We start from the raw sequence: 14,214 nt of genomic DNA, 5'->3' as shown, positions 1-14,214 counted from the left end.
CTGTGTAGGTGGAGCTGTGTGGTGGGTGTATCGGTGGAGGGGTGTCGGTGGAGCTGTGTGGTGGGTGCATCGGTGGAGCTGTGTAGGTAATGTAAATGTATGTATAGGCATTTATATAGCGCACTACTTACCCGTAGGGTCCCAAGGCGCTTCGACCGCTGCAAAACCCTTCCTGGCTTCCCTGAGAGATGGTCCCTTAATGGGTATCTCCAGGGTGAGACCAGGCATCCCCGGCGGTCTGGTGGGGCCGTTAGTGAAGATGAGGCAAGCTAATGCCCAGAGTTGCCGAGTGTGATCGCTGATCAGAGTGGGCACCAAGGCGAGAGAATTATCGAGTCCGCTGACCCTGGTCCAGAAACCTGCCGCGCCGGGAATCGAACCCTGGTCCCGGGCCCTCCTCTGCTCTCGGGTCTGCCGCCTCTAACCAGTGAGCCACACTACTTCACTCCGCTAGGTGGAGCTGTGTGGTGGGTGCATCGGTGGAGTAGGGTGGAGGGTGCATCGGTGGAGCTGTGTAGGTGGAGCTGTGTGGTGGGTGCATCGCTGGAGCTGTGTAGGTGGAGCTGTGTGGTGGGTGCACCGGTGGAGCTGTGTGGTGGGTGCATCGGTGGAGCTGTGTAGTTGGAGCTGTATGGTGGGTGCATCGGTGGAGCTGTGTGGTGGGTGCATCGGTGGAGCTGTGTCGGTGGAGCTGTGTGGTGGGTGCATCGGTGGAGCTGTGTGGTGGGTGCATCGGTGGAGCTGTGTGGTGGGTGCATCGGTGGAGCTGTGTGGTGGGTGCATCGGTGGAGCTGTGTGGTGGGTGCATCGGTGGAGCTGTGTGGTGGGTGCATCGGTGGAGCTGTGTGGTGGGTGGAGCTGTGTGGTGGGTGGAGCTGTGTGGTGGGTGGAGCTGTGTGGTGGGTGCATCTGTGGAGCTGTGTGGTGGGTGCATCGGTGGAGCTGTGTGGTGGGTGGAGCTGTGTGGTCGGTGCAGCTGTGGAGCTGTGTGGTCGGTGCAGCTGTGGAGCTGTGTGGTCGGTGCATCTGTGGAGCTGTGTGGTGGGTGCATCTGTGGAGCTGTGTGGTGGGTGCATCTGTGGAGCTGTGTGGTGGGTGCATCTGTGGAGCTGTGTGGTGGGTGCATCTGTGGAGCTGTGTAGTGGGTGCCTCGGTAGAGCTGTGTGGTGGGTGCCTCGGTGGAGCTGTGTGGTGGGTGCCTCGGTGGAGCTGTGTGGTGGGTGCCTCGGTGGAGCTGTGTGGTGGGTGCCTCGGTGGAGCTGTGTGGTGGTTGCATCGGTGGAGCTGTGTGGTGGTTGCATCGGTGGAGCTGTGTGGTGGTTGCATCGGTGGAGCTGTGTAGGTAGATCTGTGTGGTGGGTGCATCGGTGGAGCTGTGTGGTGGGTGCATCGGTGGAGCTGTGTGGTGGGTGCATCGATGGAGCTGGGTGGTGGGTGCATCGGTGGAGTTGGGTGGTGGGTGCATCGGTGGAGCTGTGTAGGTGGAGCTGTGTGGTGGGAGCATCGGTGGAGCTGTGTCAGTGGAGCTGTGTGGTGGGTGCATCAGTGGAGCTGTGTGGTGGGTGCATCAGTGGAGCTATGTGGTGGGTGCATCAGTGGAGCTGTGTAGGTGATGCTGTGTGGTGGGTGCATCGGTGGAGCTGTGTGGTGGGTGCATCGGTGGAGTTGGGTGGTGGGTGCATCAGTGGAGCTGTGTCGGAGGAGATGTGTGATGGCTGCATCGGTGGAGCTGTGTGGTGGCTGCATCGGTGGAGCTGTGTGGTGGCTGCATCGGTGGAGCTGTGTGGTGGCTGCATCGGTGGAGCTGTGTGGTGGCTGCATCGGTGGAGCTGTGTGGTGGCTGCATCGGTGGAGCTGTGTGGTAGCTGCATCGGTGGAGCTGTGTGGTAGCTGCATCGGTGGAGCTGAGTGGTGGCTGCATCAGTGGAGCTGTGTGGTGGGTGCATCGGTGGAGCTGTGTCGGTGGAGCTGTGTGGTGGCTGCATCGCTGGAGCTGTGTGATGGGTGCATCGCTGCAGCTGTGTAGGTGGAGCTGTGTGGTGGGTGCATCGGTGGAGCTGTGTGGTGGGTGCATCAGTGGAGCTGTGTGGTGGGTGCATCGGTGGAGCTGTGTCGGTGGAGCTGTGTGGTGGGTGTATCGGTGGAGCTGTGTCGGTGGAGCTGTGTGGTGGGTGCATCAGTGGAGCTGTGTGGTGGGTGCATCGGTGGAGCTGTGTAGGTGGAGCTGTGTGGTGGGTGCCTCGGCGGAGCTGTGTGGTGGGTGCCTCGGCGGAGCTGTGTGGTGGGTGCCTCGGCGGAGCTGTGTGGTGGGTGCCTCGGCGGAGCTGTGTGGTGGGTGCCTCGGCGGAGCTGTGTGGTGGGTGCCTCGGCGGAGCTGTGTGGTGGGTGCCTCGGCGGAGCTGTGTGGTGGTTGCCTCGGCGGAGCTGTGTCGGTGGAGCTGTGTGGTGGGTGCATCAGTGGAGCTGTGTGGTGGGCGCATCAGTGGAGCTGTGTGGTGGGTGCATCGGTGGAGCTGTGTCAGTGGAGGTGTGTGGTGGGTGCATCGGTGGAGTTGGGTGGTGGGTGCATCAGTGGAGCTGTGTGGTGGGTGCATCGGTGGAGCTGTGTAGGTGGAGCTGTGTGGTGGGTGCATCGGTGGAGCTGTGTGGTGGGTGCATCGGTGGAGCTGTGTGGTGGGTGCATCGGTGAAGCTTAGTGGATGCATTGGTGGAGCTGTGTGGTGGGTGCATTGGTGGAGCTTAGTTGGAGCATCGATGGAGCTGGGTGGTGGGTGCATCTGTGGAGCTGGGTGGTGCGTGCATCTGTGGAGGTGGGTGCATCGGTGGAGCTGTGTGGTGGGTGCATCGGTGGAGCTGTGTGGTGGGTGCATCGGTGGACCCGTGTGGTGGGTGCATCGGTGGACCTGTGTGGTGGGTGCATCGGCGGACCTGTGTGGTGGGTGCATCGGCGGACCTGTGTGGTGGGTGCCTCGGCGGACCTGTGTGGTGGGTGCCTCGGCGGAGCTGTGTGGTGGGTGCCTCGGCGGAGCTGTGTGGTGGGTGCCTCGGCGGAGCTGTGTGGTGGGTGCCTCGGCGGAGCTGTGTGGTGGGTGCCTCGGCGGAGCTGTGTGGTGGGTGCCTCGGCGGAGCTGTGTCGGTGGAGCTGTGTGGTGGGTGCATCAGTGGAGCTGTGTGGTGGGCGCATCAGTGGAGCTGTGTGGTGGGTGCATCGGTGGAGCTGTGTAGGTGGAGCTGTGTGGTGGGTGCATCGGTGGAGCTGTGTCGGTGGAGCTGTGTGGTGGGTGCATCGGTGGAGTTGGGTGGTGGGTGCATCGGTGGAGCTGTGTGGTGGGTGCATCGGTGGAGCTGTGTAGGTGGAGCTGTGTGGTGGGTGCGTCGGTGGAGCTGTGTCGGTGGAGCTGTGTGGTGGGTGCATCGGTGGAGTTGGGTGGTGGGTGCATCGGTGGAGCTGTGTGGTGGATGCATCGGTGGAGCTGTGTGGTGGATGCATCGGTGGAGCTGTGTGGTGGGTGCATCGGTGGAGCTGTGTGGTGGGTGCATCGGTGGAGTTGGGTGGTGGGTGCATCGGTGGAGTTGGGTGGTGGGTGCATCGGTGGAGGTGTGTGGTGGATGCATCGGTGGAGCTGTGTGGTGGATGCGTTATAGCGATGGACGGATGACTGATCTCAGTGGTATTGGCGCTTTACAATGTATAGGCTCTTATTATTGATCCAGTAATATATGTAGTTGGGTGCCTAGGCATGGGTTGTCATCCTTACCCCAAGTAATCCACAGATTAATTGTTTAAATGTACAAAGGCCTGTCACACCAACAAGAATTATCAATGCGAAATATTCAACAATAATGCAAAATTCACAGATGTAGTACAAGTTCGGTAAAGATTAGACTTCATTTAATTTTTTAGAGGTTTTCCTCCAGTCCAGCCAACACGTGTTTCGTCGATTGGGGTGGAACCCACGACTTCATCAGGGCTTCTAGTGGGCGTTTATACAGTTTTGCGCCTTCCGACTGGTGATAATTCCAACCCAGCCTTATTTGGCATGGGTAATAGTATGCTTCTTGGTTTCAAATCTTGTATTAGTGCAATCTTATCTGAATATTGTGTTCCAAGATGGTATGTAATCCTCACTGGAACCAAGATTGTAATTATTCTGTCCTTCCTTCAAACTTTATCTATTGAAGTCAAGTTGCTCCTTGCTTCTAATATCTGAAGTCCAGGGGCTGAGAGAACCGACTGTTCGTGGCGCGGTCTTCCGTGTTTTGGATGCATCGGTGGAGCTGTGTGGTGGGTGCATCGGTGGAGCTGTGTAGGTGGAGCTGTGTGGTGGGTGCGTCGGTGGAGTTGTGTCGGTGGAGGTGTGTGGTGGGTGCATCGGTGGAGTTGGGTGGTGGGTGCATCGGTGGAGCTGTGTAGGTGGAGCTGTGTGGTGGGTGCATCGGTGGAGCTGTGTGGTGGGTGCATCAGTGGAGCTGTGTGGTGGGTGCATCAGTGGAGCTGTGAAGTGATGCTGTGTGGTGGGTGCATCGGTGGAGCTGTGTCGGTGGAGCTGTGTGGTGGGTGCATCGGTGGAGTTGGGTGGTGGAGCTGTGTGGTGGGTGCATCGGTGGAGTTGGGTGGTGGGTGCATCGGTGGAGCTGTGTCGGAGGAGATGTGTGATGGCTGCATCGGTGGAGCTGTGTGGTGGCTGCATTGGTGGAGCTGTGTGGTGGCTGCATTGGTGGAGCTGTGTGGTGGTTTTGGGTGGTGGGTGCATTGCTACACAGCAACAGATCTCCAATTAAAATAGATACTCTTTCTATGTGAAGGCTTTTAACAGAACAGATAGCACAGGGAGCAAGCATGCATGAAAAATGGGAAAAGTAAAACAGAAAAAAGAAAATTATAAACAGCATAACACTGAGAAGACTTGTCAAACAATTTTCAGGTCTTGAAAACAAAACAGCTTCTATTTTACAGTCAGGAGAATGTTAACTGCTTAGTCATTTAGGTGTTCGAACTTACGTTAATTAAAACTTTCACATAATCAAACATCTCTTTAAAATAAAATGCACTTCTATACTGCTGCGCTGGTTCTCAAGCATATTTTTCACCGAGTGTTAGGACATAGAGCGGAGGGAAGCTAGCTTGATCCATAAATGAATAAAACCCATTTAGTGGTCTACTGACAGTACTACTACTACTACTACACATTAAACTTTCTACCAAACCAGCTGCTTCAACGTCCAAAGCTCCAAGATATGATACACCACTCAGTACTATGCACAATGTCATCCCAAAGAAGCACATGTACCAGTTTTACACTGCCCTTCCTACTAAGACTATGTTAAACAAACCAGAAATGGGTAAATACATGATAGAGTACAGAATCGTAAGCACGCCACATACAATTCTGGAGTTATTTGCTGAAGTAAATTGCCGGAGCTTGTCTTCAAGCTAGTCTGCGGACTGTAATATTACACTTTTGAGGCACGGAGCACGTGTTGGCTGGATCCCTACTTGGAGGCATTACCAGCTGGCTACACAAACAAGACTCTGGTAAGCAATGGGAACCCTGGAACCAACCACGTGGAAAGTTGCCAAACTGCTGCAAGCACTACAAAGACATACCAAAGGAGGAATGTGCCCTATTCAAAAGGCAATAACACTGGAATCAATTCCTAGTGGATTGCGGGAAGCAAACCCCTCCATCCCCTCCCCCCCCCCAAAAGAAAACACATAAAAACCCCATGGGCTAATAATGAACTTAAACGAAAACTGTTCTTGGATATTAAGTGCATGGTAAACTTTTATTGATATTACCACTTACATACCACTTTATTATAACAGTCCTACAAACGTACTAAGGATTCCTGTTTGCATATAATGGGCACTAAAATATGCACTGAATGTAGCAACAAGAACAATACTGATTGACCATTAGACACAATATTTAGATGTTTTTATGTAAATGGTACTTATTTTGGACTGAAAGAATGTTTTTTTGGAATAGGGACATGATTATTAGTAGTAATTGAATGGCATAAGTACTGCGATCAATTTAACTTCATTAAAATCCCTCTTCCGCAAGGCACTCAAAACTTTTCTTTTTACTCAGGCCTTGTCTTCTTAATGCCCCCCTGGATTCCTAGTCTTTTCTGCTCTTAGGATTTTGTAGTACTGCATAGCGCCATGGAACCGCTTGGTGTACGTGCGCTCTAGAAATATTTTTTAAACTCAAACTCAAACTCAAAATTCCAAATAATATTATAATGAATATAAAGAAAGTGGTAATACCATAATAAGGGTATCACTTTTCTCAATCATATTAATGTATCTACAAGAATAGTTTTCCTTCAAAGTTGATAACTTACACGGTTTTATCCATTCATTAGCTATACCACCATCACTTACATGCCCAAATTCAGTACCAAAATTGAACAACATTACCCATTTGCTGCCATGATGGTAGCAGCTATAACAAATACAAACGTGCACTATTAAACAAATCACAAATCAAAATGTTGAGGAGTAACTTTACTTACATCATTGATGTCAATGTTTTTGTCAACATCCACCACAAACTTTCCCTCAGGGTGAACCTAGAGGAAGAGGAGGAATCATTTAATGTTATAATATCCTGCATTTGAGGGCCACGAAAACCATTCATATTTAAACAAATGTAGCTAAAACATTTTTACTGACAAGTCTGAAGACATCTTATAATTGATCGGTATGTTAACTAGCTGTACCTTTCCAACGATTAGTATCAGACCCCACCTTGGTGTCCTTTTATCTGGGCATCCTTCCCCTCCTGGCATTTGTCTCAGCTGAACTTATTTGCACACTAACTGGTTCTGGCACTGTAGCTCTACACACCCGGTTTGCCCTTCTGCATACATGTACCTGCACAGCTACCCTTTACCTCAACTCTTATGCACTGCTCCACGTTGCCCTCCCACTACCCATATGCCTCCTTCTGTGGGATCCCTCCTCTGTCCCTCCTCGAAGCCTATACACTGTTGATCAGGTATGGTTGTCTAGTGATTGCTCCACTGCTGTGAAACTTTCCTACTGCAATCTCTGCCCCACTTGCTCATCCTCTTTGCCCCATCCACCCATTTCAATCCCAGTAAAGTGGAGATTTGACAGCATTCCTTGTCAGCACCTTAGACTCCTGTCTTTGATAATTAAAAGTATTAATTCAATTTATATACTGATTTTTATTCATTGCAAATTGAACTCCATATCAGAATATTTTAAGTCCCCACCAGTTGAATACAGAAAACAAGGATTTCAATGGAAATACTCAGCAAATGTAATACAGTACCACCAAAATGGCTCAATAAGGACGAGCTACCTACGTTTCCAAGCATTTATATAATTTTTTCTTAACTCCTAAAAAATAAATGAATCAAATTAAGCTTTTTCACTGGAAACGGCAATTTTTAAGCCATTCCTATACATATCAGAGCGGCGCTTGCTTCCGAACCAGTAAGGAGAATTCCCAACAACCAGACTAGAGTTATGTTCTAGAGATAGTGCAACTCCAGGACATCCAGTTCAAGTTCAAAAATTTGTATAGCGCACTACTCACCCAGAGGGTCTCAAGGCGCTTTAGGGAGGGGGGGAGGGGGGGGGGGGTGCTTTACTTATCAAATATCCAAGTTTTTAGTTGTTTTCTGAAGGAGAGGTGGTCTGTGTAAGGCGGAGGTCGGAGGGGAGAGAATTCCAGGTCTTGGCCGCTAAGTAGGAGAAGGACTTCCCCCACATGGTGGATCTTTGGATGCGTGGAATAGCGGCGAGGGCTGGATTGGACGATCGTAGTTGGCGGGTGGGGGTGTAAAAAGGACAGGCGCATGTTGAGGCATTCGGGTCCTAGGTTGTAGAGGGCTTTGTGTGCGTGGGTGAGGAGACGGAACGTTATTCTCTTGTTGACGGGGAGCCAGTGGAGGTCTTTTAGGTGACCGGAAATGTGAGCATGGCGGAGGATGTCTAGGATGAGTCTGGCTGAGGCGTTCTGGATACGTTGGAGTTTTTCTGTAGTTTGGCTGGCGTTCCGGCGTGAAGGGTGTTTCCGTAGTCCAGTCGGCTTGTGACCAGTGCATGGGTGGTCGTCTTTCTTGTTTCGGTGGGGATCCAGCTGAAGATTTTTTTGAGCATACGTAGAATGTTGAAGCATGATGATGAGACGGCGTTGACTTGTCTGGTCATCGAGAGGGAGGAGTCCAGGATGAAGCCCAGGTTACGTGCGTGGTCCGTTGGTATGGGTGCGTTTCCCAGGGCCGGTGGCCACCATGAGTCGTCTCAGGCGGAGGGGGATGATCCTAAGATGAGGACTTCCGTTTTGTCCGAGTTCAGTTTTAAACGGCTGTTCTTCATCCACTCGGCTACTTCTTTCATCCCTTCGTGTAGGTTGGTTTTGGCGGTGTTTGGGTCTTTGGTGAGGGAGAGGATCAGCTGGGTGTCGTCTGCGTAGGAGATGTTGAGGTTGTGTTGGCGTGCTATGGATGCGAGGGGACTCATGTATATGTTGAAGAGGGTTGGACTGAGTGATGATCCTTGTGGTACGCCGCAGATGACTTCGTGTGGCCTCTGATCTGAAAGGGTTGAGGCGGACTCTCTGGGTTCTTCCGGCGAGGAACGAGATGATCCAGTCCAAAGCTTTTCCTTGTATTCCGACGTTGTTGAGGCGTTGTATAAGGGTGCTATGACAGACTGTGTCGAAGGCTGCGGAGAGGTAAAGTAGGATGAGGGCAGCTGTTTTTCCGTTGTCCAGTAGAGTTCGAATGTCATCTGTTGCTGCGATGAGGGCGGTCTCGGTGCTGTGTTTGGCTCGGAAGCCGGACTGTGAAGGGTCGAGGGATTTGTTGGATTCGAGGAAGGTGGCAAGCTGACTGTTGACGGCTTTCTCAATGACTTTGGCAGGGAATGGGAGGAGCGAAATGGGGCGGTAGTTCTTAAGTTCAGTGGGGTCTGCTGTGGGTTTCTTCAGGAGGGCGCTGAGTTCGGCATGTTTCCAGCTTTCCGGGAAGGTAGCGGAGTTGAGGGAGCAGTTGATGAAGTCTCGGAGATGGGGTGCGATAATGGAGTGTTTTTTGTTGAAAATGTGGTGGGGACAAGGGTCGGTTGGCAATCCTGAGTCGATGGAGTTCATCGGGCGGATGGTGTCTTCAGTGGTGATTGGGTCCCAGGCACAAAGGTTGTTGGAGGGGGGTTTTAGTTCGGAGGTGGGTAGGGCGGATTGGTCTCCAAAGCTGTTATGTATGTCAGCGATTTTGTTGTGGAAGAACGAGGCTAGAGAGTCAGAGGATTTGGGAGGGGGTGATGTCGTTGGTGCCGGCGGTGGGGTTGGTAAACTCTTTGACGATGTTGAATAGTTCCTTGCTGTTGTGGGAGTTGTTGTCGAGTCGATCCTTGAGTGCTGATTTCTTGGTGGATCGGATCAGTTGGTGGTGTTTGCGGGTGGCGTTCTTGAAGGTGGTCAGGTTGTCAGTGGTTGGGTTTTTTCGCCAGGCTTTCTCAAGGGTGCAACAGATCTTCTTGGATTTCTTAAGGTCATCATTGAACCAGGGGGCTTTTTTGCTACCTTGCTTGATTTGATGGTTTTTCAAGGGTCCTAATTCGTCAGCGCTGTGGGTGATCCATTGTGTGAGGTTGGTGGCTGCTTGGTTTGGGTCCGATGATTTGGTAAGAGGGTTTTGGTGAAGTGATGCGAGGAGCTGGACTCGGTAAGAGTGGTCTGCTTAATTCAGACACTCTGTTCATCACCACCCCCTTTTCTGAATCGATTTTTGGCCACTATAGGTGTGGCAGGGTATACTCAGACATGAGTCCCTTTCTCACTGCACCATCAGGATTCAAGCAAGCCGGGCCGAAGAAGGCTGAAATGCCAGAAACCGGTCCCCGGTAGCTTGTCTCCTTTCTGGTGAAGAATTGGCTTGGTAGTTTGGTCTGCCCTGTTCCCATGATGCACTGGGCCAGGGACAGACTGATTTGCATATAGCCAGGTTCTGAGCTGGGATGGTGCAGTGAGATAAATAACGGTGATGGATCAAGCCCTGATCTTTGGACTCGGTAAGAGTGGTCTGCTTAATTCAGACACTCTGTTCATCACCACCCCCTTTTCTGAATCTGCGAGGAGCTGGTCGGCGGTAATTTTGTTCCAGTTTCTGCGGGGAATTGGTTGAGGGTGGTTGTGGGTCGTGGTCTTATTGCTTTACATCACAGAGACCTGGACTGATGAAGCTTCTGCGCCCGATTATGTCACGGCAGTCCCCCCAGGCTACAGTGCCTATCGACAGGATAGGCCCACAGGGAAAGGTGGTGGGATAGCTATCATAGCGAGAGACCAATTTGATGTCCGCTGTTCGCCTATTCCTACGACCTCATGCGAAGCCTTGCATTTTAACATAAAAATGTCCCCTACCTATAACTTCAAGGGAATACTGCTCTACAGACCTCCGGGGACGAGAACGGCGTTTCTCGCAAATCTAAGTAATATGACTGAGTTCATAGCTACAGAAGACTCCACTACAATTATGGGAGATTTTAACTTCCATCTGGAGCTTCCCAGTGATAGGGACACTTTAGCCCTTCTGTCTGACTTAGACACAATGGGACTTACGCAGCTGGTCACGACTCCTACTCATCAGGCAGGCCATACACTGGATGGAATATTTACAAATGCGGATGGACTTAGTATTATTTCAGTTCTCCCTATGACCTGGACTGACCATTCGGTCATCCTTAGTAGACTCTCTATTAAAGGTCCACAAAGGAAAAAAGCAGACCACGAAAAAAAGGCTACGTTCAAAGCTTGGAAGGATATCAATGACAATGACCTTATACAGCTTCTTAACACCACAATTCCCGAATTATCCTCCGATCCCAACATTGCCACCGATCAATTTCAAAAGTGGTTAGTTGATGCCACGACCCAGCTGGTACCTATAAAAACATTCTCTAAAAACCGAAATTCGCCAAAAGCCCCGTGGTATACAACAGAATTAAAAACCCAAAAACAATTAACCAGGAATAGGGAAAGACATTGGCGAAGAACTTATGATGTTGAGAATATGGTAAATTATAAAAAAGCTCTTGGCACTTATAAAGCGATGATAATAGTAGCCAAAAAAGATTATTTCACACGCCAGATTGAAACTGCAAAAAACTCCAGCAAAAAATTATTTATCGTGGCCAAAACACTTGCTGGAAACTCTCCCGATCTCAATCCTTCCCCATCACAAGCTTTATGTGATGCCTTATCGGAGTTCTTTTTTGCAAAGGTTAATGACATCTACCAAGCCTTCAGCTCAGTTCAGGTTAGTGGCATAGCCACCACTTCCATGATGATTCCCAAAAATTCAATGACCTGTTTCCGCCCCCTTACCACTGACCAAGTGATGGACATTGTCAAAACTATAAAATCTGGCTCAGTCCTGGACCCTTGCCCGACCTCCGTGCTTGCAACTGTATTAGACACAGTTATCCCCATCATCACCGCCGTGTGTAACACTATCCTGACAGCTGGAATCTTCCCGGACTCACTAAAAAACACCTTGATCAAACCCCTGTTAAAAAAGCCGGGCTCAGATAAAGGCGAATTAAAAAACTACCGCCCTATAGCGAGCCTCCCTTTTCTAGCTAAGGTCCTAGAAAAGGCCATGAACCAGCAGCTATCAGCCTATATAGAAGACCACAAGTTGCTAGATGACACCCAGTTTGGTTTCCGCAAAAATCATGGCACAGAGACAGCTCTCATCAAAGCGGCTGATGACATAAGAATCATCCGCGATCAAGGAGGAACTGCTCTATTGGTCCTCTTGGATCTCTCAGCAGCTTTCGACACGGTTGACCATAAGATCTTGGTCGACCGTGTCGAGAGGATGGGCATTCAGCTCACTGCGAGGGATTTACTTGCATCCTTTCTGGCCAACAGAACCCAGGCGGTTACACTGGGCCCCTACCAGTCGGCTGCTCTGTCGCTACCGTGTGGGGTCCCCCAAGGCTCATCCCTTAGTCCGACACTGTTTAACATTTACGTGTCGGACCTTGCTAGTGTCATCAAAGAGCATGGGATGAGCCTGACCTCATATGCTGACGACACTCAGCTGGTGCTGGCAATTAAGGGCGATGGACAGAAGGTGGCAGAGGGATTCCAGAAGGGGATGATCACCATCGGTGAGTGGATGGCAAGGAATTGCCTAAAGCTCAATTCCGATAAAACGGAGGTGGTCATCTTCGGTAATCTCTCACCAGCATGGTCAGATGCATGGTGGCCATCAGCCTTGGGCACACCTCCATCCCCCACGGTCAAAGTTAGAAACCTAGGCGTTACTTTTGATGACCAACTCAACTTCATGGCCCATGCAAACAAGGTGGCAGCCAACCTACACTACAAGTTGAGAACGGTAAGGAAAATTATACCGTTTCTTCCAGACTCAGCAGCCAAAACATTAGTCACTACTTTAGTTTTGTCATCATTGGATTACTGCAACGGTCTGCTGCTCAATGCTCAGAGTAGAGTCATCAAAAAACTACAGACCGTGCAAAATGCTGCTGCTCGCGTACTATCAAAAAAAACCAAATTTGCACCTATCTCAGATACTTTGAAAAATTACCACTGGTTATCCGTCCACAACAGGGTAAAATTCAAAGTTTTATGCATAGTGTATAAAACACTACAGGATCAAGGACCTTCTTTTCTTAAACACCAACTGATTCCCTACAATCCATCGAGAACCCTCCGATCCACCTCGCTCAACCAACTAGTGGTTCAACGTAGTCGAACAGTTTCATGGGGTGACCGCCGCTTCTCAATCGCGGCTCCTAGACTCTGGAACATCCTCCCGAATCACCTGAAAGTCTGTCCCTCTCTTATTCAGTTCAGAAAAAAACTGAAAACGTGGTTATTTAATCAGTAATCCACATCCCTGTACTGCCGAGATTACAATGCATCTTAGCGCCGAGACGCCCAAGGGTAATTGTACGCGCTTTATAAATATCACAAACATAAACATAAACATTGTAGTTGAAGTGAACGCAGCTGTGGTCCGTCCAGTGGAGAGCTGTGGCTGGCACAATGGATTATGTCAGATCGAGACCGTCTGGCCAGATCTTTGAACCCAACAACGGTCTTTGGTCAGAGGAGTGCTAGAAATAATTGGTACAAAGGTCACTGCACAGAAGGTGCTGAACTAGCACTTTTTAATGCTAGGGTTTGCCCCGCTAACCAGTCGGGCCAGCCAACAGTAGCATGCCCTTTCTGTGCCTGAATTGGCACAGCAAATGTTTGATGTCTAAAAACATAAACGCTGCCTATCTGACAGTGGCAGCAAAATTACGAGGGGGGGGGGGTGTCAAAGGAGGAGGTTGATGAGCAAATGCTTAATGAGCAATACAAAAATAGTAGGTACTTTGCTGAGTGAATCCCAAATAATGTGAAAAACAGCAGTCTGATATTCCGCCACGATACATACCAAGGATCAACATAGTATTTTAGTCACCATAAAAAAAACACAGCAATGTTTAGCCAATCATATTGTTCGTCGCAGCAGTACATGAGCAACAGTACATCAAGCAGCAGTAAGTTGCATACAGCAATGCTTACAGTACCATTGGTTGATACCTGATGACACATAGGCTCTTCAAAATTAAATAAAAGGACTGAAATCTTTTGCGGATGGTCTTTACTACTAAAAATCAAAATGAGAAAGGTATAGTTAAAAAAAAAATAGGCTTGCAACGCTCTCTTTAACCAAACTTTCAAGCTGGAGTTGCTACTGTGACATTAACAACAAGCATTGAAAACACTAACTGAGCTTTCCTTTTGCCAATGCAAAGCAATTGGACATTTTTCGGTTTAGAATCAGCAAAAAGACAAAAGAATAGGAATACTTCCATTGCAGACATCAACATTTTTTTTTATTTAAGTGTGATGATGTACACATGGGCGTACATAATCAAGAATGCCTATATCCATCATGACGCTACTGCTAAATCCATGTGATGTTGTATGTAGGAGTCACCGTGCATAGGTCTGACAGGGCAGCAATTTCTTTCTTTTAGTTTACTACTTCAACATGATTGACACCCTTGGATCGGAGATAGAATAGGAATGCAAAAGTACGTTTTGACAAATAAGTAGCCCACTAGCAAATTGCACCTGCTTGGACGAACTAAACTAGTAATAAAAAATGTAAATAAAAAAAATGCAGGACGAGATGGCCATTGAG

At 49.7% G+C, this 14,214-nt stretch overlaps 1 protein-coding gene across 1 annotated transcript in view; it reads right to left on the bottom strand.

Moving 5' to 3' along the window:
* PSMC5 (proteasome 26S subunit, ATPase 5) overlaps window positions 1-14,214 on the bottom strand; it is a 116,650-nt gene that overhangs the window by 55,600 nt on the left and 46,836 nt on the right. Inside the window, exon 5 of the mRNA XM_086923794.1 lies at window positions 6,523-6,579. Within this exon, the coding sequence (XP_086779920.1) occupies window positions 6,523-6,579 (57 nt within the window). The remainder of the gene's footprint in view (window positions 1-6,522; window positions 6,580-14,214) is intronic.

Source organism: Lissotriton vulgaris, chromosome 5 (genome assembly GCF_964263255.1).
Source record: "Lissotriton vulgaris chromosome 5, aLisVul1.2, whole genome shotgun sequence".
NCBI classification, from domain to species: domain Eukaryota; kingdom Metazoa; phylum Chordata; class Amphibia; order Caudata; family Salamandridae; genus Lissotriton; species Lissotriton vulgaris.
The sequence above is the reverse complement of the archived record's forward strand: the minus strand, read 5'-3'. Positions and strand labels throughout refer to the sequence as shown.